A 26,597-nucleotide genomic window follows, 5' to 3' on the forward strand; every position below is an offset into this window, starting at 1 on the left:
ATCAGACCAAAGCACAGATTTCCACTGGTCTAATGTCCATTCCTTGTGTTTCTTGGCCCAAACGAATCTCTTCTGCTTGTTGCCTCTCCTTAGCAGTGGTTTCCTAGCAGCTATTTGACCATGAAGGCCTGATTCGCGCAGTCTCCTCTTAACAGTTGTTCTAGAGATGGGTCTGCTGCTAGAACTCTGTGTGGCATTCATCTGGTCTCTGATCTGAGCTGCTGTTAACTTGCCATTTCTGAGGCTGGTGACTCGGATGAACTTATCCTCAGAAGCAGAGGTGACTCTTGGTCTTCCTTTCCTGGGTCGGTCCTCATGTGTGCCAGTTTCGTTGTAGCGCTTGATGGTTTTTGCGACTCCACTTGGGGACACATTTAAAGTTTTTGCAATTTTCCGGACTGACTGACCTTCATTTCTTTAAAGTAATGATGGCGACTCGTTTTTCTTTAGTTAGCTGATTGGTTCTTGCCATAATATGAATTTTAACAGTTGTCCAATAGGGCTGTCGGCTGTGTATTAACCTGACTTCTGCACAACACAACTGATGGTCCCAACCCCATTGATAAAGCAAGAAATTCCACTAATTAACCCTGATAAGGCACACCTGTGAAGTGGAAACCATTTCAGGTGACTACCTCTTGAAGCTCATGGAGAGAATGCCAAGAGTGTGCAAAGCAGTAATCAGAGCAAAGGGTGGCTATTTTGAAGAAACTAGAATATAAAACATGTTTTCAGTTATTTCACCTTTTTTTGTTAAGTACATAACTCCACATGTGTTCATTCATAGTTTTGATGCCTTCAGTGAGAATCTACAATGTAAATAGTCATGAAAATAAAGAAAACGCATTGAATGAGAAGGTGTGTCCAAACTTTTGGCCTGTACTGTATATATATATATATATATATATATATATATATATATATATATATATATATATATATATACATATATATATAGTGAGAGTAGGCTTATATCTCAACATTGCATTCATTTCTGTAAAGAAAACTAAATGAAATTACTTTTAAAGTTTAGATGATTATTCAAGACATTAGACCTGAACACAAGCTATATTCACAGAGCCTTCACTTTGTGTGCAAAAGCCTCGTCCTGCATTAGAGAAGTACGCAGTTGAAGAAGCCAAAGAGCTAAGAGAGCAAAAGTATGTATGATGGTTAAAAATTTAAAATGAAAATAAAAATAACACATAATACAGAGAATCCATTAAAAAGTTCCTACAGATATCAAGAAAACTAATCTCTGATGCAGTATTCTCAGGAGATAATCTGCAGTTAGGTGTCTTGGTTAATTGTACAGTGTATCTGTTGCTCTGTGCTGTTATTGTTATGCATTGAATGTAATATAGAATATCCACAAAATATGTCACTTAGTCAGGAGTCAGCAGTTTACTGAAAAAAGAACAGGGGTCATTAAAGGAAAAAGGTTGTTAACCACTGCTATATTGTGTTAAAACACACCTTTTCTTTCTCACATTTAATAGTCACTGAGAAAAAAAATGCTCTTTAATTATATAATTTATATTTGTAGACACAGTTATTTTATTTTGAACTGTCAGAAAACAACACCTCTATTTGGCTCCATCACACTGTATATAAAATACTGTTTTACTTGAGTCTGATTTTGACACCAGTAATTGCTGTTTGCATCCTCGCTGTCTCATACAGCACCAACACTCAGTGTTTGTTTCTTTTAATCAGGACGATTGTTTTCTAACCATGATCAAATAATTTTTGCTGTGTAATCTCAAAGGAATATTTCAACATTTTATTTCTTGGGAAAGAATAATACCACTCTCAGACATGAGAGCAGAATTAATCTTCTCATCTAACTTTTGAGGAAAAAGTGTGTAAGGTTTGTAGAACATAGAACTGCTACTTAGAAATTGATGTTGACTGTTGTGGGAGACAAAAATGTGTTGCTCATTTAATTTCTTGCTGAGATTTAGATGAGAATATTGATACATCACTTTATTTCCACCATGTCGTCTCTGCTGTATATTGACTTTAATCCGTGTTGTGTGGGGGTGTGTGTGTTGAGGAGCTCAGCCCACAGAGCGCAGGTGAGAGTCTGCAGGATGACAATGAATTAAAACAAAATGTTAAAAAGTACTGATAAAATAATGGGTAACGACGGAGCCTATCAATACTGCGGTCTTTAAAAAATTTAGCCCTGGGGCTGTTTAATACCGGGTTTTGGTACCCATCCCTAGTAACAGAATTCCGAACTAAAAATGAAGACAAACTAATAAAGAACAAAGGCACTGAGCAGGTAAAGGTATGGAGACACTAACTAGGGACGTGAGAACAGGTGAGTAGACTGCAGAACTAGTGAGGGACAGGTGAAACTAACTATGGCGGGGCAGACAATCATTCAGTGGGAAAGCACAAGGGCAGGAAGTGAAATAATATAAAACAAGAGGAGAATTGAAAAAATGAAACAGAAAACACTAAGTATGACTGTGGGGCAGAATTAAACAAAGGAGAAAACATGGCTTCAAGATGAGATCAGGGCAGATCATGACAGCAGGTAATTACAGTGGCTTAGCATAATGAGTGGAAGCAGGGGAAACAACTAGCCTGGCTCTGTCCAAAGTCAAAATGTATTCCTACCTGCACCTCCACAGCCCTGTAACCACATATCTTGTTTGTTTAATCCATATAGGCCAACAAACAGAAATGTAAAAATTACAGGCTGCGGTTGTGGGAGTGAGATGCTGTAAATGTTCCTTTGGTGAACTGCCCGGAGCAGCTGAGAGACCAGGGGAAAGGTACAGTACAGAGTTGCATGGGCGGACAGATAAACAGTTGTTTGTCCAGGAGTAGTTGCTTGTAGGCTCGGCATATTTATTTAAACTTTGGACAGAGCCACACTATCTGTTTCCCGATTCCAGTGTTAATACTAGGGTAAATCAATGCTTAGCTCCAGCAACATACTTAGCACATAGTCTGTAGGGCCTTAAGCTTCAGCTGTCAGCCAGTTAGCCTTGAGTAAAGACTGAAACAAGAGGGAAACAGCTTGCCTTGCCCCAACTGGCAAGAAATAGCTTGTTAAATTGTTAATTTAAGACCACCTCTGAAATTAATTTGGCAAGTTTTGTCATCTTTTGAAAGAGCTAAGCTAGCTAAACTGTTTTGCTATTAGCAGTGTTAGGGAGTTTCTCTTTTATTCACATTTTAAGAAATGATATGTAGTAGTAATGGAGTTACAAATCATAAAAGGAGAAGGAACAGTAAGTAAAGGTAATACAGTATGATAAAAATAATGGAAAAACAAATAAATAAATAAAATAAACACATAACAGAAAAAAAACATGTTTTGGGAGTTTTAATATTCTTTATACCGTCATACCCAGAAAAAAAAGTAAAAGCTGAGCTGCTGGTGATAGAAGTTATAAGAGCATATATGTCATTGTCTAGCCTAAAATGCTGTGTTTCCAGTATGCAATTAGCCTACTCAGACAAGTCTTAATGGCTTTAAACACTTAACGGCCCATAGAATAATGACTAGATGGGAAATAAGTGCCCTGCTTGCTGATGACACTTGTTGCCGTGGCAGATACCAACGCATCTATGGGCTACATGGAGATGATGTGTTGAACAAAATCATGTGGTTGTAGTTTGAAGAAGTCAGCTCAAGATAAAGTTTTATGAGACAGTACTCCCAAACAGGGGCAGAGGCATCTTTCTTTAAGACTAGTTTTGTAACGTTTTCCCCACCACTTGCAGTCGCCATCTTTCTCAGCTCATCTTTCTGTTCCACTAGTTAAGCTGACCTCTGGTGGTGTGTGCTGTGCATTACATCGCTTCAGTACAGCATCTCCGTATCAGATTAAAAGACACAGGAGCATCGGTATTTTTGGCGGTATTGAATATCACACCTTCTGGATTTCTGAATAACTCAATATACCTTGGTACCACCAGTAGTGATGCACGTGTCGACCCATACCCCACGTTGCCTGCAGGTTGACCTGCAGTTTAGGTAAGCTTGTTGGAAAATAATGTGGGTTTCAGACAAAGCAGTGCTCTGAGTAAGTTGTTAATAATATAAAGAAACACTGTGCTATCGCTCACCTTCCACCTTCCCTTCCCTCTTTCTCTGTCTCCATCTCTCTCACTCACACAGCAAGCAGCTTTATAATCAGTGCTCCTGCGCTCAGGCTTTCTGTCATGCGTAGGCCTGTCACAATAACAAATTTTGCTGGACGATAAATTGTCCCAGAAATTATTGCGATAAACGATAATATTGGTGTTTTGATACCATTTTTCAACTAATATAATAATAATGGTATAATAATGCAAGTACACCCTTTTAAAGATAAATAAACTTTTATTTCTTAAGAATATTTAAAATTGGAATTGTATTATGAAAAAAGACATTGTAAATATCCAAAATAAATAATCAAAACAACCAAAAACAATAAATAAAATGGACTGTCAGTCTCTGTTAACAAAAAATGCACTTGAATAAAAACCACACACAACTGAAACAATAAATAAAGTATAAAGTCTCTGTAAACAAAATTGCACTTCAATATACAGTACAGGCCAAAAGTTTGGACACACCTTCTCATTCAATGCGTTTTCTTTATTTTCATGACTATTTACATTGTAGATTCTCACTGAAGGCATCAAAACTATGAATGAACACGTGGAGTTATGTACTTAACAAAAAAAGGTGAAATAACTGTAAACATGTTTTATATTCTAGTTTCTTCAAAATAGCCACCCTTTGCTCTGATTACTGCTTTGCACACTCTTGGAATTCTCTCGATGAGCTTCAAGAGGTAGTCACCTGAAATGGTTTTCCAACAGTCTTGAAGGAGTTCCCAGAGGTGTTTAGCACTTGTTGGCCCCTTTGCCTTCACTCTGCGGTCCAGCTCACCCCAAACCATCTCGATTGGGTTCAGGTCCGGTGGCTGTGGAGGCCAGGTCATCTGCCGCAGCACTCCATCACTCTCCTTCTTGGTCAAATAGCCCTTACACAGCCTGGAGGTGTGTTTGGGGTCATTGTCCTGTTGAAAAATAAATGATGGTCCAACTAAACGCAAACCGGATGGGATGGCATGTCGCTGCAGGATGCTGTGGTAGCCATGAAAATAAAGAAAACGCATTGAATGAGAAGGTGTGTCCAAACTTTTGGCCTGTACTGTATATTAAACATTAAGCTCAGACATTAAGATATTTAACAGGCAAAACTGTCAATCCAGTTAGGACCTTTGTAAACAAAACATGCACTTGAATAAAAACCACACACAACTGAAACAATAAATAAAGTATAAAGTCTCTGTAAACAAAATTGCACTTCAATATATATTAAACATTAGGCTCAGACATTAAGATATTTAACAGGCAAAACTGCCAATCCAGTTAGGACCTTTGTAAACAAAAAATGCACTTGAATAAAAACCACACACAACTGAAACAATAAATAAAGTATAAAGTCTCTGTAAACAAAATTGCACTTCAATATATATTAAACATTAGGCTCAGACATTAAGATATTTAACAGGCAAAACTGCCAATCCAGTTAGGACCTTTGTAAACAAAAAATGCACTTGAATAAAAACCACACACAACCAAAAGCAATATATAAAATAGACCCTGTTGCTGATAAGAAAAAAAAAACCTCAAATAAAAACCACACACAACTGAAACAATAAATAGGCTAAAGTATAAAGTCTCTGTAAACAAAATTGCACTTCAATATATATTAAACATTAGGCTCAGACATTAAGATATTTAACAGGCAAAACTTCCAATCCAGTTAGGACCTTTGTAAACAAAAAGTGCAAACTAACAACAAAAACACTCCATATGAATAAAAGCAGGTGCCTCAACAGGCCATATGCAAATCTGTAGCTACTTTAGTTTGGCAGATTTCAAGCAAGAAAGACCAACATGTTGACCTTCTGTGGCTTAAGGCAGGATCTCTCAGGAGTAGCAATGTTGCCAGCTGTGCTAAACATTATTTCTGAGCTGGTGCTTGTTGCACAAATGCACATGTATTTTTGGGCCAACTTAGCCATCAAAGGATATCTTCTTTGATTGTCACGCCACCACATCAAGGGATCACAAGATGCATCAAGTGCATCTTCTTGGAGGAACTTGGTCAGCTCTGCAATAGCATGCACTCTTTTTGGAACTGCAGCCTGGGCCTGACCTGTGAGATGAGCTCTTCTGTTTTGAAGAAGATCACTCAGCCTCTTCTTCTTGGTGGGCACGGCAGCAGGAGGTTCATCTTCGTTTCCTCCAGCAGCTTTGCTGCAGCTCTCACCACTGGCACCTTCTCCACTTCCTTCTGGCTCTTTTAAGTCCAGTAGCTCTTGCACAAGCTGATGTTTGACATCATCCAATGCATCTGCCTTCTCCATGCTGCCACAATACCTTGGATCCAAGATGGTGGCCTTTCTCAGGAGGACTTGGATTGCAGGTGAGCTGTATTTTTCAGTCAGTACCCTGCAAATGTTTTGTTTAATACTGGCTGTCAGTGCAGTGTCGTCAGGGCCTGGAGAGAGAAGGTCGCCTTTAATCAGTTCCAGCACAGGCTTAACTGAGGACACTGTGACGTACTTTTGCCCTGAGAGCACATCTGTGAAGTCAGCCAGTGGTTTCATTGCTGCGTTGATGGACTCCAACACAGAAACATCCTGCCAGGTTGGGTTGAGGTGGCTATGTTTTCTGTCTTGAACCAGGACATGTCTTATGGCTGGGAGTTGCTCCAGCACCCTCTCTACCATCTTCTGCTTAGTGCCCCATCGTGTGGCAACATCCTGTGGGAAAGATAATATTGTTCTTGTTCATTACTTAGTCTATATCAACATTCTTAAATACAACTTTTTACATTTCCGTTATTTATCATTATTAATTTGAATATTTGTATGTTATTTTATATATGCTAGGGCATATATGCATACTAAAATACTACAGTCTCAATTAGATTCTGATTATATATAAATACAAACATGCTCATGAAAGTACAGACATTACAGGCTGCTATAAAATAAAAATAACAACTCTTAATATTTTGTTAAATGAAACTATCAATGATGAATTAAACACGAACTACTCACCAGTATTAGACTGTGTTGGGGAAGATTAGCCTCACTCTGTGCCTTCCTCAGGTCTCTCCTCTTAATCCAGCTCAGGTTGAATGTGTTGACCAAACTTTTACAGAGTCCTATGGCACGCGCTGTCCGATCTTTGTCACTGTCCAGACCATGGGACACAGCAAGATGGAGGTTGTGGCCAAAGCAATTGAGCCATGGCCAGCCAAGATTCCTTACTGCAGCAACAATGTTAGCACCATTGTCTGTAGTGATGCAGACTAGTTTGTGCACATCCAGTCCCCAGTCTGCTAAAGCAGACTTCAAGTTTTCTCCAAGGGTGTCAGCAGTATGGTTATCTGGAACATATCTGGTGTCTAAACACTTGGAGTGCAGGGTCCAGTCAGCAGTTATGTAGTGTATGGTCAAGCTCATATAGGGGGTCATGTTTGAGCTTGACCACATGTCCGTAGTGGCAGAGTAAAATGGAATTGATGTCCTTCAGTATGTCGTCTTTCACGTTGTTGTACAGTTGTGGAATTGCTATTTGTGACACGTATCTTTTCCCTGGCAATTCGTACTGCCGGTCAAATGTTTGTAACATTTGTCGAAATGCCGGCTTTTCGACGGTGTTAAAGGGCTGCATCTCTTTGGCGATGTAGCGAACTACACCGTCTGTGAGTACGCACCATTTGGCTCTGTCACGTTTATATTTCGTTTGCTTCATAAACGCCCCAGTGACGCCCCCCTCTGCCTCTTTGGTAGACGTTTTTTTTCCCAGCTGGGAAAACTGCAACGGGTGGGTGTGTTTGAGGTGAAGGTGCATGTTTGTTGTGTTGCTGCTTTTAGCATAAACTGTTTTGAAACAAATGCGACATACCGGCTCATTTATGTTCTGCGGTTCACTGCGGTCATTTGGCTTAAATCCAAAGTGTTCCCACATGTCAGCTGTTGCTTTCAGCTTAGAAACCAATTCCATTGTTATTTATTCCTCCAAATCTCTCCCTCTACTCCTCACGGGCCTCTCATGCTGCACTCTGTGGTGCGCCAGGTGCCCCGCCTCCCTACACAGAGACAGAGTGACTAACAGGAGGGTTCACTCCTCATTACGCTAAGGAGCCGAGAGGAGTCGGTCGAGACGGATGCAGCGAAGTTAACTCATTGTCCAGTGTCTTTGGTAAATGAAAAATTATCGAGCCCGGCAAACTTATCGAGCTCATTTTTAATTATCGTGCAATTAATTGATTTATTGATTATCGCGACAGGCCTAGTCATACGTCTGCTAAATTCTGACATATTTGAATCTCTGGACATAAGGTCTGGTAAAAATATTTCTAGCTGAGAATATGTAGCCCTAACAGCATGTCCTAACAGCAAGCGAGCAAGTGTCGCTCCACGCTGAATCCTTAGAGTATGCATATCTGAAACATCATGTTAACAAACCACTGTACCTATCAGCTGTGCGCTCATTTAAACAAACCATGAAGGATATCAGCTGTGTGCTCAACATCATACTTGGATGAGTATTTGCTGTCTTCCTACATTTGTCCTTTTTAAAACAGAAAACACATTTAATATTGTGATATTTACTGGAAATGACACACACTAGAGCCAACAGTAGGAGGGTCAATAGCTATGGTCAGGAGTATGGGTCAGTTTTGGGTCATTGATTAACACATATGATTACGGGTCAGGCAGGGCAAATTGACTCTCATGACGGGCTGGGTTGACGCGGTTTTTAAAATCCCTGACTTGTGCATCACTATCACACAACCCCAATTGTAATCCATTATAGATATATAGATACAGGAGAAAAATATGTCAGTAAATTACAGGTACTAATCAAAATGTTGGCGATTATAAAGGGATTAGTCTACATCCGAATATTCTTTTTTGTATAAAGACTCATATGTTGAATATAACATTAATTCTGTTGCTCTGAAACACAGATGAAGCAATCGGGGTAAACTTGAGTGTAACTTTCATACACTGTTTTTAGGACTTTTCAACTTTACTTTCCAGTTTAAAACATTTGCTAGAAAAATAATCAAATGTAATAAGTACATTGATGAGTTATTACGGTTGTTACATTACCTATTAAATATTTAACAGGGTAACTAATCTGTAACCTGTTAAATTTTTAAAAGTAACCTTCCCAACACTGGCTATTAGATATTAAGTATCTCAGCGCAGCCACGTATGATAAATGAGTACTTTCAAACACACAACATGTTTACCATTTTATCAATGTTAGCCTCAGAAAATGTGACTTGAGTTTTCAAGTTTCAGCCATCCAGTTAATGCTTCTCAGCAAACAGATTCTTCTTCACGGCAGTGTTACAGCAGCAAACATAAAGCACAAAATGCCCGGAATTGACTTTATACGTCTGTTGTGCTACACATTATTTGTCATTTTACAGCACTGCAGTCGGTTGAATAGAACAAGCCACTGTTTTCAGTCAGTTAGATCCAAACGGCATTGAGACACACTCTCACAAACACATGCGTGCATTGTGTTCATTTCAGTCAGCGTCGTCATGGCAACTAGCCGCAGCTATTCAACGAAATGTCAAGGCATTCAGGCCAACCTACATACACACTCGCACACCTAGACGAGGCGCTGCCTTGATGCTTTTCATACATGTTGGGGACAATCGAGGCAACTTGTCAGGAAAACGTTCCCGCTAAAAGGGGGGAAAAACTGAAGATGTGGGTCACGGTGTTTTTTTTCTGACCTTGTTTTCTTACATATGTGTTTGTGACATTTTCAAGCAGTCAGTGATTGGACGCTTACTAAAGACAGGTTGCAGCAAAGTAGACTGTTAAATGTGTGTAAAAGTGAGAGGAAAAGAGTGAATGAATCAGAGGAGAGATTCAGACCTTGGTATCTAAAGCCTCCTTCAGCAGATAGAGAAGATAAAAGAGATGACAAACCCACACATAATAAGTCTCCAGAAAGCTGTGACCAATATATCAGAGGCGAGGGGTGGAGAGAACACATCATAGGTTATTTGGTGATAGACTCAGATCTGAGTGATTGCTATGGAGACACCGGTCTTACAATTCTCTTAGAGAACAACATCTGAAGTACCTCTGTTGATTTTGTTTCTTCTTTTCTTTATCTCCGTCTTCTCTTTACCCGTTTGATCATTCACACAATGTGATTTTTACTTAACTGGGACACAATTATATTCTACTCTTAAAATAAGTTATTCTTCATTATCATTTTAAGTGCTGCAGCTTTTGAACTGAACCACTGAGCTAATCTAGATTAGTGAATGACTCTGTGTGTGTGTGTGTGTGTGTGTGTGTGTGTGTGTGTGTGTGTGTGTGTGTGTGTGTGCGCGCGCATGTGTGTGTAAGTCAGTCTAGCTCCACAGGCTTTGTCATGTAGGCTACAAAGTAAGGATCAACATATCGATTAGTCTGATGCTGGGTGCTGTGCTTTGCTCTGTGTGTGTGTGTATCTCAAGTTTTACGGCTCATTTATACTCAGTGTCAGATACACAGACAGACAGTGCCTTCTGTCCATAATCTGTGATCATGTTTTAGGGATGCACGATGTTGGATGTTTTGCCAATATCCGCTATGCTGATATATTACAACTTATTTGGCCGATAACCGATACCGATATCGATATATCTACTTTTTTCTCCACCTAACTTTAGTGATCATCAAGTGTCTTCAGTAGTGGAATTAACATCATACTATTCATGAATACTCTTATCGTGATGGCCCACCAGCAGATGGAGACAAGAAAAGGCATATTGGCCGATTCTAAAGACGATATCTGCCAATACCAATGATGTGCCGATATTATTGTGTATCCCTACACTTTGTCCGTATGTGTATGTTTTCTGAAAGCTTATGGATACGGTAAAATTAAACAGAGCCATTGGAGATAGTGGAGGCAGTGTAGTGTAGTTCAGGCGAGATAGGAGATGATGAAAACATTTAAACAATGGCAGAATGGTACGAATTGGTAATATATAATCATATGTAGTAATATACAGTAAAAATAGGGAAAGTATCCTCCTTCCGGGTGTTGGGATGTACATAGACCCTTTTACTGTTAGTGAACAGTGACCTTTTTTGGTGGGCATGGCTTAGCTGGACACAACACAATTCTCCAGACATTAGCCAGCGCTAGCCAGCAAGTTCTGTTGGTTTGTTTTAGACAATGGAGGAAGATCATGCGAGTCATATAGAAATACTCATTCCTAGCAGAGTCCTGCACTGGGTCGGGTACCCGACGGGTACCCGCAAAAACAGCTGATTTGCGGGTGTTTTTTAAAAAATTTTTTTTTTCCTGGGTTCGGATCTGGGTGGAAAAAATAACATGCGGGCTGGATCGTGGGTTTTAGATAAACACATCAAAATTAATATAAAATACTAAACTACAGATGACTATCTTGGTCATTTTTTACTCTCTGAGGATCGCTTCCGCTATTTCGCAACGGTCATTGGTTCAGCTGTTTACACGCGTTTCACCATCTAATAACACAATTTGTGATTGGACGAGAGAATCAACATGGCTGCCACCGTCTAACAAGCGGCGCTTCCAAAACAGTAAATAATTATTTAGGTATTTGAGAAATAAGTGGATAAAACGTACAACTATCACTTTATAATGTTTCTGAAGTGTTTCCCTGATGGATTACTTCTCTTCTCGATGGATTCTAAAAACACGTGAGGGCTCGTAACTGCTGAACGTCGCTCTGGACAGAAAGTAAGTCTATTATTACACATGTAAAGTTCCTTTATATAGATTAAAAGTTTAAAAGCATTAAACGTAACAAACGAGTGCTTTTACACTCGTATGGGAGAAGAACACAGAGGGTTGATGATGGAGCTAAAGTCAGGTTTTTATTGTGAGAGCTGCTTCATTTAGGTCGTTGGCGATATGCTGTTCAATATTCAGCCAATATGACCCAAAATGATTACTTTAAATCCAGGTTACGGGTCGGGCTGTGGGTCCCTGTTTCAACGGGTCGGACCGGGTTGCGGCACTGATGTGCGGGTTTGCGGTTCGGGTGCAGTTTTGTATGTCTGCGGGTCGGGGTGGATCTTGAAAATTGGACCCGTGCAGGACTCTGATTCCTAGTGCCGGAGTGACTCTGGCACAAGTTGAACTGTTCATAAATTCAGAGCGCTGCCTGAATGTAAAGTTCGATTATCTAAAGCACCGCAATCTCAGAGTGGCAGAATGTACTCTCGGCACTCTGTCTGAGGACACAGAAGCAGAACGCTGAGAGTGAATGTGTGATTAACTTAACCGTCTCCGTCCAGTCCTTTTTACTTAACACATTTAACCATAGTTGTCTTTGTTTTTATTGACGGGCAATGGCAGCTGGTATGTGATAAAATTTAAGTTTTGAGCCATGACTCCTTCTATTCTGGCTCCCAGTAACACAACAAGATGACATTTTAAGACTCCTACGTAGCCTACAGCCCTGTGGTGGAGAGGCAGGTTTTGCCTCCAGCTAATAAAATTACGTCATTGTGTCTGGCCCTAAAAGGGTCTGTAATTGTTTCTCAAACTGTCTGCAATGCTGCATTTGTTTAAAGGTACAATATTACGACCTCTACCCCCGTTATCTCGTTTGTTGTTGTGTTTAACTTTTGACTCTGCCCTCTCTATGCAACCAAAAACGACACATGGACATCTGAGGGCAATGACATTTTCAATGCTTGAAACAGACCTATCTATTTTTGTATGTGAAGGGAGTATAAATGGGCCCTTAGGCTACATTTGGGGACATATTTCAGACTTAAGACCAGTTAATTGAGTACGGCTTGTCCAACTGGGGACAAGGCAGTTTCCCCAAGCAGAAAAAAGCAGATTTTTGGGTCAGTAGTTAAGGTTGGCATTAGGGTTAGGGGGGATGAGGTTAGTCTCCAGGGAATTAAGGAAATTAATGTGAGTGTATGCAAATTCCCCAGAAATGACCCAAGTAAATATGAGTTTGTGTATATAAAATTGATCAAACCAGAGTGAGTGTTTGTGTGTGTCTTCACCAGATGTTGTTACATAATCTTGCTATACACAGACATTCAACCAAGTGAGGGATTAACTGGAAATTAGATGAGGGGAGGACAGAGGCATCCTAACAATAGACAATAATCTGGATCTGCATCAAATAGCCTTCACAAAGTTAAGAGAATAAGACTGACCCACTTAGAAGATGAAAATCTTAAGATTATTAGGGTTTTATAAATACAACAGCAAAACATTAGAAAGGTTCTCAATATAATGCAGTCCACTGCAAACTACAATCTCAGTAGTAAGCATAGAGATTATCACCTCTCTGACAATCAAAACTTAACATTGAATTGGCCACTGAGTTTATGTCAAGAATAAATATTGTATGTATGAAAACCCAAAGGGTAGACATACTGTTTTATAATAGGTCACATGATGGCATGGTGCCTTCAGCACAAGGGGTTATCTCAGGCCCCAGGAACGCTGCTCAGCCCTGCTTTCATTTTTCACAGTGGCCACTCTCTGTATTGCAGCAGAAAATCTCCTGTGGCCTAAAAAGCACTTTCTCCATTGACCACCATTATAAAAGGGACGTTTGATAAGCAGCTGACAGGACATATTGAACTGCAAACATGGTCAAAATGACTCTTTCTATTGCAGATTTTTTTCATCCATGAAGGTTTTATATTTTTAAATCTTTCCTTGGGCCAGGAAAAGCAATTTAAAAATCCCATTGAGAGTAAAATAGACAGTAAAGCAGAGTATGCTTCAGAGCGAGTTAACCTTGTGATTGACAAGTCACTACCATAGCAGTGTCCTCAGATTCTCAGTCAGGTCCATCCATAGATATGTAATGATAAGTAGATACCAGACCCCAAGATGGCACCTATTCAGAGCAATGAATAGGTGGCATCTTGCCATCACATACGGCAAAAAAAGTAAAGTGGTATTTCTTCCTTTGGCCCTGCCCATGAGTTCCCGCTTGCTTCGTAGACCTTACACTGTGATGATGTTAAGGATTTTTAAATCACTTTTCACGGCTCAAAGAAAGTTTTACGGGGGCGCTGGTGGCTTAGTGGATAGAGCAGGCGCCCCATCTACAAGGCTGTTGCTGCAGCAGCCCGGGTTCGACTCCAGCCTGGGGCCCTTTGCTGCATGTCACTCCCTCTCTCTCTCTCCCCCTTTCACGCTTCATCAATTAAAGGCTAAAATGCCCCCAAAAAAAACTTTAAAAAGAAAGTTTTACAAAATAAAAACCTCTATTCATAGAACTAAGACTCTTAATTGTTTGCAGTTTGAGGGGCCCAGTCGACAGTTTTATGGACATCTTTTTTACAGTGTTTGTCTATGGAGAAACTGCTTTTTGGGCCGCAGGAGATTTTTCACTGCAATAGTGTGAGTGGCTACTGGGAAAAATCAGACACAAGGCTTAGCTCCTTTCCTTGGGGCATGGATCTACCCCTTGCTCCCCTTCAGCTCCATCCTCTCATTTCATCACTTCTTGCTCCAAAAAAACAAGATGGTGACGGCCAAAATGCCAAGTTCCAGGTAGGGTTGGGTCGGTTCTCGGTAATACCAATTCGGTTCGGTACTCCGTCTTGGACCGTTTTTTTTTTTTTTTTTGAGACTGACCGGACCGCATACTCGGGCGGAACGTACATGGAGCAGACTCTGCGGAGGTCCGCCCAGTAAAAGCGAACGTCCGCAAGCCCTGTGCGCACAAAACACAACCGCGCGGACTCCGCTCCGCGCACTAGTGTCACACTAAAGACTGCTCGGCATGTATTTTTCACATCGCGGGGATTTTTCGCGGACATTTTTACAGGAAACTACAACGCGGAAGTGTGCTCGACTATGGAAACCCGAATGACTGCGGACATTCCTGGCGGAGACGGGTGAGTGCGCATGCGCCAAGGCCTCTACTGTAGCCTGGGGAGTCGATAATGGCGGACAATTTAGTCTCAAAGAAATCAAAGAATGCGCCACTAAGGACACTTTGGCTTTGAGCCAGACGAAGGAGGCAACCCTTGTTTGTACTGATTGAGTAAGCTGCAAAATTTATTTGTAAGGAATAAAAGAAACAACTTGTTACTGTCACTCTGTTGTCCTATGGTCGTTTTTTATTTTAAATGAGTCAATTGCGCCCCCAAGTGGCGAAAATCTGGTATTACCGACTTGATGCGGTTTTTCACAAAAACCGGACCGTTTTTTTTTCTCATACCGACCCAACCCTAGTTCCAGGCTTTAAAATGGTCGTCTACAAACCAGTGGATGATGTCATGGTGGTTATGTCCACCTTTAGTCCAGTCAGTGCTTCCATATTGTGATCTTGAGTGCAAAAACCACAGTAAATGTGGTGATTAGATGGCTGAGCAAATGCCCAATGAACCTGTGTCTTGGCCGCAGAGTGGATTATGTTCTATGATCTCAAGGAGGCAACTTGAGTTTATCACTGCGGGCTGATGAAGAGCTTATTTTGCTTGCTTTGAAATCGTGACCTTACTCCCAAAAAGGAAAGGCTTAATTCAACTTAGAATTATGAGCAGAATCAACATTATTTCACAGCTTGAATAGGTGGAAAAACATGCCAGAATTCACGATGTATGTAATTATATTTTCCTGACACTGTCTAAATGTCTTCTAAAATTAGAACATCAGTGTCAAGATTTCTACCCATGATAATTGCACAAATGTTGAGTCTACCCACACTGATGCTGTCTCTACCTGCTGTGGTGATGTATCCGCCCACATCGATGATGACACTGCTCATAATTATAACACCTGTGATGAATTTTTATACCCGGTGTCATGCGATTTCACCCCACCACACTCACTGTGTGTATTAACACCTGGCAGACTGAAGCTGTGCATATTTACACCCTGACACTCTTATTATAACACAAGGTGTGAACGGGGTCTCTAGCTTTCTTGCCCTTTTTCCTCACATGTATGCATGCACACAGGAAAATACACACACATATACGCATAGGCAGATAGAGCTTTGAGTTATGTGTAAAAACAGAAGAGCAATGGAGAGACTTGTAAGTTGGACATAGTTCGTTTCCCAACTAAATTGTGGCACTGCGTGAGACTTTCCTTGCTACGTTTATGGTCACTCTACATTCCCCTCAGATTGCCCCTTGTGTTTGTTTATCTTGTTATTGGCTGAAAGTCAGTGTTGGTCCTCCAGTTTCACAATTGCTCGGTCTCTTGTTTTACTGTTTTCTCTCTATTTTCTTCTTAAAGAAATACTTCACTCCCAAATGACGATTTTTATATCAATTACTCATCTCGTGTTATGTTGATTTTGTAAAGAAATCTTTGTTTTTCTCACATGCCTTCACGGTGAATGAAGAACCCAAAAGCAGAGGAAATTTTTAAGGACTTGAGCAACACTATATCAAAACATCCGTTCACAAACTGGGTCACGACTCATGCAGTATAATAAGTCTCATTCATCCAGTCATATGCTCAGTACTACTTCACTGTCACTAAAATCTGACTATTTATGACTGTACTATTTAAAAGTGACTGTAAGCATACCAATATTTAGAATATTTTCACCACTTGCCATTAGGCCACTTACCTTGCCTTTCAAAAGGAGAACTTAATCGAAAGAGAAACTTATCCATGCTCTTGTTAAAGCCAGACCCCATTGCAAAAACTGTAATTTTACCTTGCTGAACACAGGAGCTGCTGATCTACCACTGCCTCGATTCGTTAGTTAGTTTGTGTATTGTGTGACTTTTGTGTTTTAACACTTTCCCCGCCATTGACAATCTGTGTTTTCACTGTTATAAGATAGGGGGCGCTGTTACACGTCTTGTGAAATAGACCAGCACTGCAGTGTCCAAAAACAAACAACGAAGAAGCTGATGGAAAATGTTGATACACTCAGACTCCGACAATTCCTTTTTGATCAACATTCTGAACCCAATTTGGACGAAGAAGCAAACAAGTTCGGTGGGACGAAACGGGATCGTCATGACGGTGACAGCTACACACGGACAAGACAAGCACAGAGGAGACGGAGACAACAGAGGACTGAACGATCACTGAACGTGGCAATGTGTCCCACTATACTTCGAAGAGAATATTATTCTCACTTTCATTTTCATTATCATTATTATTATTTTCATTTATACAGTCTAAACTGATGTAAGGAAATTAGAAAAAGCAAAAAATGTAAATGTGAAACTGATTTTCTCTCTTCTTTACTTTTATGTATATACTGTTTACATATTCATAGAACAAATTATTCTGTGGGTCTTAAAAGATAAGTGAATTTGATCATCAATGCTGGCAGTGGCTGGCAACTTAAAAATAAAACTGGCGGGGAAAGTGTTAAAGGGTTAACTCGGATTCACTAAAGTCACATAATGACACAGACAGACAAACTGATGGAGGCAGTGATACATCAGCAACTCCTGTGTTCAGAGAGGTAAAATTACTGTTTGTCTCAGTGGAGTCTGGCTTTGAAGAGAGCGTAGATAAGTTTTACTTTATGTTCCGTTTTAAATACTGAGGTTTTAGCATGTGTTTGGGAAGTACTGAGCATACGACTGGATAAATGAGACTTGGATTAGAGTTTTTTGCTGTGTTGAAATTGGATCCCTATAACTTAAATTCATGAAGAATTTTCTGTTTTTGGGTTCTGCGTTCACGGGTGATGCTTGCAAGAAAAACGTTTCACAAATTCAAGGTTAACATACAAATGATAATTTTTGTGGGTGAAGTATTCCTTCAACTTCACTGAGTTTCTGTCTGTTTCTCAGTTCTGACTTTTATAAGCACATGAACACTGAATACAGAGTACATTACAGATGGGAAGAGGAGGGAAGTGTGATTCACAGCTTACCGAGTCCAGGTATGAAGGTGTTCAGAAACAGACAGATGACAGCCAGAGGGAAAGGCATTGTGGGTATCGCAGCCCGCAGAGGTCCCTTCTTCTCCCTGACCTCCACCACCACTCCTCCGCCTGCTGTTGGGCCTCCAACAGCAGCTTTGGCTCCAGGCTGGTCCTGGTCCTTGACACGCCCCTGCTCTTTTCCTCCATCTATCTGTGCCATCTCTGTCTGCCTCTCTTCCTCTTTCTGGTTTATGTATTAATAATGAAAGTGGTTGGTTCTTGAGGTAGGTTTCTGCAAGTGATTTTTCCTCTCAGTCACTGTCCCTCTGGACTAAGTGGAAGAAGGTGAAAATGATCGATGTTGATTGATTGTATCCTTTGAGAATAGATGAAATATTTAGCAGTACATCTCACAGTTGGCTCACCACCTACAGTAAGTCAGATTCACGAGCAAATAAATAATATCAACAAGTTGTCTAAAAGTAGTGTAAAGCTGTTTTAAATTTGCAAAAAAAGTCTTCAAAATAACCAGAATTTGATTCTAATCCCGAGGAATATAATTAAATATCCTTTAATATTTCCCCAAAGTCAACTTTGAAAACCTTCACACTGATCCAGCTGTTGAAGTCCCACCAAGAAACAGTCAGAAGTAAAGCAAGACTTTTTCTTGAAGAAAATCTTTTAAAGACTGTTGACTTATCCTCATTTAAATCCCTTCACGTCCTTAAAAGTTCTCATCAGAGATCAATGATATCGGCCATTTGTTTCCATGTCCAACATGTTGAATCAGTGACAGTTCCTCCAAGAAAAAAAATCCTTGAAAGATGTTCAGCTCTTCAGTAATTCCCTCTGAAGTCACTTTCTGTCTTACGGTCAAATCACGCTCAACCCACACACCTCTCCAGGACAAAGAGAAAGTGCACACAACAACCCCCCTTTTTCTGCTACGGCTCCCCTCTCCCTCTCCTTCTCTTCTTCTCTCTCTCTCTCCCTCTGCTCCTCATCCTCTCCCCCCATTTAAAGGAACAGTGCACCAATCTAACGTTACCGCTCAGTGTGGTCACATTCAACAAGCCGTCCTTCAATGAATAAGTGATTGAAGGCAAAAATTCATTCAACTCTCATTCAGATTGTTAGTGTATAGAATAAGCATGAAGAGAGAAATATTTTCTATAGCTTGATGTGAATAGATTGTAGTTCTGTTTGTTTCATTTATTAAATTCATTTTCACAGATATTGAAGAAAGGGATTAGTCTGTCACAATACTGTAGTAAATATTGTAAAACATGTTTTAAAACCCAGTTCTGCTCATCCATGTGGATATATGACTAGATTTATAGCTGTAAACACAGATAATGACAGAGACATAGACCTTTTTTGCATTGTGCAAAACAAGAAAAAGCATGTTGACCGATTCATTTTAAAGCCAATATCTGCCGATACCGGTGATATGCTGATATTATAGTACATCCCTACATTTAGTCCGTATTTGTGCACGTTTTCTGAAAGCTTACAGACACGGCGAAAGGAAGCAGTACCATCAGCGATTGTGGACGCACTGTAGGGTAGTTCAAGTGAGATAGGAGATGATGAAGACATTTAAACAATGGCAGAACGAAACAAATTAGTAATGTATAATAATATGTTGTAATATGTAGTGAAATTTGTGACAAAAATTCTCCTTCCACGTGTTGGGATGTATACAGACCCTTTTACTATTAGTAAACAGTATGACATTTATTGGTGGGCGGGGCTTAGCTGGAAGCAAAACATTAGCCAGCGTTAGCTAACGAGGTCTTTTGGTTTGTTTTAGACAATGGAGGAAGATGATACGAGTGGTGCGTTCAGAAATACTCATTCCGTGTGTCAGAGCGCACAAACTTCAGAGTGCAGTCAGGATGTTCGGTTACCCAGAGCACCGCACTCTCGGAGTGGCATAGCGCACTGTGAGCAGCAGAGCGCCAAGCTGAGTGAATGTGTGATTAAGTTAATCGTTAATTCATGTAGAAATATAATGCTCCATTTCTTCGATCAACAGGGCTCTCATTTTAGTGTAGAACGTCAGACTGAATTTTCGAACACGCTGTGTCAGGTCACTCACTCTCTGGGACTGCGAGTGTTACTTGAATAAGTAAACACTAGGGCCGTAACGGTACATGTATTTGTGTCGAACCGTTCGGTACGCGACTTTCGGTTCGGCATGACCCTGTACCGAATTATTGGGCGCAGGATATTATTTTATTTTATTTTGTTTTATTTTAATTCCGTTTTTGCAAGCCGAACCATTTAAAATATCTAGTTGAGTAAAATTGTTTAAGCTGCACTTTAGATATAAGCATGTTTTGTTTACTGCACTTTAACAAAGTGGGAAAGCTAAGTAAGTTCCTAGTAAAACTGAATCTGAGCAGGCTTTAAAGCTGACCAGCTGCACTATACTTTTTATTTTAATTGAGTAAAACTGTTTAAGCAGAAATTTATATTTATATTTTTCATTCAAACAATGTGGAAAAAGCAGGATTTTATATATATTTGTTTCATTCAAAAGTTGTGTAAAAAGAGTTAACTGCTGTGGTGGTACGTTTTAATAAGGTTACCAATAAGTAAAAGATATTTAATAGTTGTCTATTTTTTTCATTACTGTACCGAAATAAACTGAACCGTGACTTGTGTACTGAGATACTTACTGAATGGTGATTTTTGTGTACTGTTACACCCCTAGTAAACACTGACCAACGGGACCAGACTGGCCGACCTGTGTGCTCTCACTTAGTGGATGGATGATGTCACAGGAAGCCAATCTTACAAAGGAAGGTGACACTTGAACTGTTTCCTCTTGTTTGTTTTGCTATGGAAGCTAACGTTAGCTAATGTGCTAAAAAGTTAGCGTTTCAGAGAAATCCAATATTCCTCTTAATCCCTCCCCAGTTTCTGATGAGGTGGACATGATAACCCTTAATACACATAACGTTATTCATCCCTACAACAGGAAATACTTTTTCCCAAACCTGATTTTAATGATTGCCTCCGTCCAGTCCTTTCGTCTTACCATTTAACCATAGTTGTCTTTGTTTTATGGTGACAAGCAGTGGCGACTGGTATGTGATAAAATTTAAGTTTTGAGCCATGACTCTTCTATTCTGGCTCCCAATAACATAACAAGACCACATTTTAAAATTCCTATGTAGCCCACAGCCCTGTGGGGGAGAGGCAGATTTTGCCTCTAGCTAGTAAAATGATGTAATCGTGACGTCGGCCCTAAAAGGGTCTATGGGGAAGGAACATGGGGAAAGTACACAAAGATGGAGAGAGACAATAAAGAGGAATAAATCAGGACAAGGAGAAGAGTGAAGAGAAGCTTGGACAAAGTGGAGGTGGGATTATAAAAGATAAAAATGAGTGGAGGGCGGTCAGGACGATGGATGACAGAAAACGCTGAGGAGGAGGGGGAGCCGTGAAGGCAGTATCAATATCTCAGTAATTATTCATGCAACCAAATCCCCTAAAGACCAGACATATCTTTCTGTCCCCTCACCCACCCTCCTCCCTTCCTCCCTGACTTTCATTTAATTCCCTCTATCTCACTTTTTCACCTCCTCTTCTTCTCTTCACTGTCGGTGTGAGCTCTACTTCAACACAAGTGGCAAAAAAACACAAAGAAAATCAGTGCAACCCTGAAATTATTCTGAGCCTCTCTCTCTCTCTGTCTCATTCGACTCTTTCCCTCTCTCTCATCTCCGTTTGGTCTCCTAGCAACCCAGGAAGCTGTAGATAATTATACGGAAGATATCGATCTGTCTTTCTCCCCGTCTCTCTCTTAATTTCTGTTCAATTCCCACTTTTAATTTCCTTTTAATCTTCTTTTGGAACACAAATGATAGCTGCTGCTGCAGAAGGTGGTTTTACTCCTCTTTGTCATGCAAAGCGGGCGTTATCATGTGTCTGACAGCGAAGCACTCAGAGAAATCTGGACCACTGAACTCAGATCATCATTGGACTGTTCAGCCAAAGGCACGCAGTGTCATGTGCTGATGCTTATTACCATGACAACCTGATAAGAAAAGTTATACGGCGTCCGTCTTAAAGTGACATGTTGGTTTTGAGAGATGTAGCACTGACTCAGACATGCACCTCTGTTGGGCTTGTTAGAGTTACAATATAATGCCCCCTTCTGTACTTAATGGTGAGCATAGTGTGTGTCTATATGTGTGTGTTTGTGTGTGTGTGCTCCAGATGACATCCCCTTGTGTCCCTCACCCTGGACTAGTTCATCACCACAATGACTCCACTGTTCACACTTTGTTTTTCTCTCGCCTTTCTTCTCCAGCTGACTCTTGCTGGCTTTTATGTTTCCCTGTTCTCCCTTTTCTTCATTTTTCCTCTGTAACGACACAGATATTCCCCAGACGAGTGTATCACAGCGGTTTGTGCTTTTTAGTCAGCTTTTTAGGAACAGACATGATTTTATTGTTCGGATAAAGCAGCAGGAACAAGCTCTTTTTGTGCTTGCCAACAGTGAAGCTTCTTTAGTTTACATGTGTTCATGTATCACTACATCTAAAAAAAATATACCAAATAAATCTGCTCTGACAGACACACACGTTTCTTTAGAGAAGGTAATAGTCCTTTCTAAAGCTCAAACTGAAACTTAAGGACTGTGACCAAGTACATTTACCATTGTAAGTATAGCTTGTTTGCAATCATTTGACTGTTATGAAGCATGAAATTCAGATAAAAGGCAGGAAGTGATAAATCCATATACTGTGTGAACTGTAAATAGAGGAACGTAGCTACACAGAAGGGTTAGATGAACCTCCAGGCAACAGGTATTGTCAGAAAATTAAAACTCAGGTTGGATGTGATACATACAAAACGAATAAAGGTTATTTTTCCCTTGACCCATTTGCCTGGTGTGGACATGATTGTTACAAATTACCTCATCCCCCAGACTTCCTGATCTTACTAACGTTAAACGGCTAGCCGATAGAAGTGTACAAGAGTCTGGCGGACTATGACAAGGTATTTTGTGTGCGGTTGGATCCATGATGGAAACAACTGCTGTCTTGTTTGTTGCAGGGTGAGTAAATGTGATTGAGTATAACTGTCTTTTACATTTAAACTCTGCACAGCTGTCAGGCTAATGTTACCTAACTTTAGCTACTATTTTGTACCTACCAGGTCCACCGTTCCCAGTGAAACAGTGGCTAGTGGCCCCCCAAAGAGCTCAAGGTGTTGACCTGGCCAAATTTTTTGGATCCCGATCTGATCAAACATCTGTGGGATGTGCTGGTACCCCACCTCACATCGTACAGGAATCAAAAGATCTGATGGTAACGCCCTGGTGCCAGACACCAGTTGACACCCTCCAGAGTAGGGATGGGTCACGATTTTCGAATTTCGAAGAGTCGTTTTATTTTTGAAAAATCGATTTTTTAATGCGACTGTTACTATTCGCCATCTTATTCCCCCCTTTTATTTGACATGCAATTCAGCTCCTAACCGCACGAGGGCAGTATAGGATTGCTACAGCGGTGTGAGATGGGCTACCAGCTAGGTTGATGCTCTTCTACAAACAGGAGAAACATGCAGAGACTACTACAGTCATCAAAAAGTTCTGTGTGGAACAACTTCGACAAAATAAACAAAAATGAGGTGCAGTGCAAACTCTGTGAGGCAAAGTTTGCGTATCACAAGTCTACAACAAGTATGCACAGTCATTTGAGAGCGAGGCACACAGGAGGCGGCAAGGGACTGTAATGCCAGGGCCACACCGCCCGCGGAAGCACTGCGAATAGCCTCGAAGTGAGGCCAGTTTCCTTTCGGCGCCCATGTTAACTGATTGTGTCATCCACACGGGCAGCGCCGCACCACGCCACGCAGCTCCGTGGCTGGCTCGCGCCCTGCAGCGATCGTTTTGGTGTCTGGTCTATTTTCTGCGCAAGCCGCGAGCAAGCCAGGTGATGGAGACAACAGCTGGGAGCAGAACTGCTTGTCGACCAGTGTGGAGAAATGCGCGTCTGATGTGAACGGAAGTGCTCCGGCTCGTGCAAGAATTTCGGTGCGCTGCGCTTCGCAGCACTTCCGCGGGCGGTGTGGCCCTGGCGTAATGATGAATGGATCTCTGTGTGCGTGGTTATTCGAAAAATTGTTGAATAGTTGCCATGATTTTCGAATAGTGTTTTTGCTTGTGCTGCCCATCCCTACTCCAGAGGTCATGTGTCCATGCCTTGACATGTCAGAGCCAATTCCTGTCCAAGCAGCACCCACCATGGATCGGGGGTACCTCTGGGGTACCAGCACGTCCCTCAAATGTTTGATCAGATTGGGATCTGGGGTATTTGGAGGCCAAGTTAATGCCTTGAGCTCTTTGTCCCATTCTTTGGGTCATTCCTGAGCAGCATTTGTGGTGTGGTATGATGAGTTGTCTTGCTGGGGGGCACTGCCATCAACAAGTGTTATTGCCATGAGGGGGGTATATTTGGTCTGCAATGGTGTTCAGGTGGGTGGAGTGCATCAAGTAGCATCCACATGAATGTCAGAACCAAAGGTTTCCCAGCAGAACATTGCACTGTAACAAGATCAGTGTTATTCACGTCACCCACCAGTGGTTTAATGTTTTGGCTGATTGGTGTATTCGGTGTATATTCTGGACTTAAAGTTATTTTTTCCCAATCTGATCAAGTGAACAGCTGCAGACAACACAAATCCTAGGCAGTTGTGCAGTGTTGGTAGTCTTTGCCTCCAGTTGCCTGCCCTCCATCTCGACAAGGCATGATGTATGACTTCATTTGCAAAGGACCTTTGCATTGACAGTATCGGATCATTGGTTATTGAATCAATGCATTGACCCAGATCAATGGATAGTGGATGGATTCTTGTATATCTTGAATTTTTTGACTGATATTTAATACTCTACTGTTTTAAAACTTGGCAGCACAGTGGTTAGCATTGTTGCCTCACAGTGAAAGGTGTGGGGCTGGAACCCCAGGGTGGGGGAGCCCTTCTGTGCGGAACCTGCTTGTTCTCCCCATGTCACCGTGGGTTTTCTCTTGGTACTCCAGCTTCCTCCCACAGTCCAAAGACATGCAGGTTAATTGGTGACTCTAAATTGGTAGTAGGTGTGGAGGTGTGTTAATTGTTGTTACTGTAAATTCTTCTTCTTTTATCCATCCATCTTCTAACTGCTTCATCTCACAACCCCTCCGATATATTTTGTGACCCTTTGGTGGGGTCTGACCCTTATATTCGACACCTGTTATAAAGTAGTAGCTTTACCTCAACTGCCAACAACATTAAAATGTTGTTAATGTTGCATCAGTAGCATACGAAATCTAATAATGCCATTTACTATAATGAAATCCCTCGCAGAATGAGTGCTTCTTCTTTTGATACTTAACTACATTTTGCTGATGATACATTTACTCGAGTAGGATTTTAATGAAGGAACTTTAATTGTAATGGAGTAATTTTACTACTATTAGTAAAGTACTATACTTTAGTACTATTACTACCACTACTACTGTATTTGTACGTTTACCTAAGTAAAGACTGAATACTTCTTCCGTCACTGGTGACTGTAAAACCCTCGGGCTGCTTGCTTGTGTCCTCGTTTCTTTCTGCCACAGGTAGGTCATGCTTTCAGACATGCTTATATGCTAATTTAATAGGACATCTCCAAGACTCCTTTGGTTGTCTCATGAATGACTATTTCACTTAACCAACAGCAAAATCTCAAACATTTAAGTGAGATACAGTGGCCGTTAATCATTCTTATTTATTAACGTGGTGGCTGATGATCTTTACAATTGCAAATAAGAAGCACTCGAGCTGCCCTGATTTTTTTTCTCCCCACATTAATATGTAAATGTATGCAGCAAGGTCCTCCAAAGATCTAATTAGACCATCTCCTGTAATGGGTCACCTGTGGTGTGAGTGTAAAGCTTTTGACATGAGCTTTTGCTGAGCCATTGTGCTCATAAGATTTTGTATGTACACACACACATGGAGTAGCATGAAGAGTGGCAGTGTATAAAAATACAAATCTGGGACACTATTTAAAGAAAAGCTGGGCGATGATGTCACAGTATTGACGTCATCTGAGGTGTTGTTCTGGGACTGGAGGAGATGTTCGGGTCAGTTTGTCTAGATATGTCAAGGAAGTCTAACAAAGTAAGAGCACTGGGAGTAACACTTGCCGCCTACTGTCTGATCTGTAGTGTTTGTCACATATGGTATTTTCCCTCGAGTGTGTTTCATTTTAGCATTGACCCCAGACAGAGGCCATCTGAGAGGGCTTCAAGTTGTTCGACTCGGCACTTGACTCCATGACTGACTACGCTGTGGTTTAGCTGATGAAAAACAGAGTTAAGATACTGAAACATCATCTCACTGAGCTGCCGTTCTAAAAAGTGCAATTAAAAATGAGATTAAACAATTCCTCATTTATGCTGCAGTCGACACAGAGCAATAAAAACCTGGTTTTGGAAACTAATATGAAGCATTTATACTTTTATACAGAGAGTAGAGCGACATCTGCTGGCCACAATAGTGCATTACATTAAACTGCAAACTAAAGAGTTAAATGGGATTGTCTCCGCCAAGCACTTGTGATGTGGCTTTCTTAGCCAGAAACCACATCAGCTCTGATGTGTCACTGTTGTTCAGCAGCAACGTGATGTGCATGAATTCAATGCAAACAGACAAATAA

General features: G+C 40.8%; 1 protein-coding gene and 1 pseudogene across 1 annotated transcript in view; both read right to left on the reverse strand.

Moving 5' to 3' along the window:
• stum (stum, mechanosensory transduction mediator homolog) overlaps window positions 1–18,854 on the reverse strand; it is a 44,138-nt gene extending 25,284 nt beyond the window's left edge. The window contains exon 1 of the mRNA XM_078173719.1: window positions 17,903–18,854. Within this exon, the coding sequence (XP_078029845.1) occupies window positions 17,903–18,113 (211 nt within the window). The 5' untranslated portion in view covers window positions 18,114–18,854. The remainder of the gene's footprint in view (window positions 1–17,902) is intronic.
• Window positions 5,898–7,887, reverse strand: LOC144466578 (E3 SUMO-protein ligase ZBED1-like; annotated as a pseudogene).
• Window positions 18,855–26,597: the final 7,743 nt, after the last annotated feature.

The sequence above is a fragment of the Epinephelus lanceolatus genome, chromosome 13, assembly GCF_041903045.1.
Source record: "Epinephelus lanceolatus isolate andai-2023 chromosome 13, ASM4190304v1, whole genome shotgun sequence".
Taxonomy (NCBI): Eukaryota; Metazoa; Chordata; class Actinopteri; order Perciformes; family Serranidae; genus Epinephelus; species Epinephelus lanceolatus.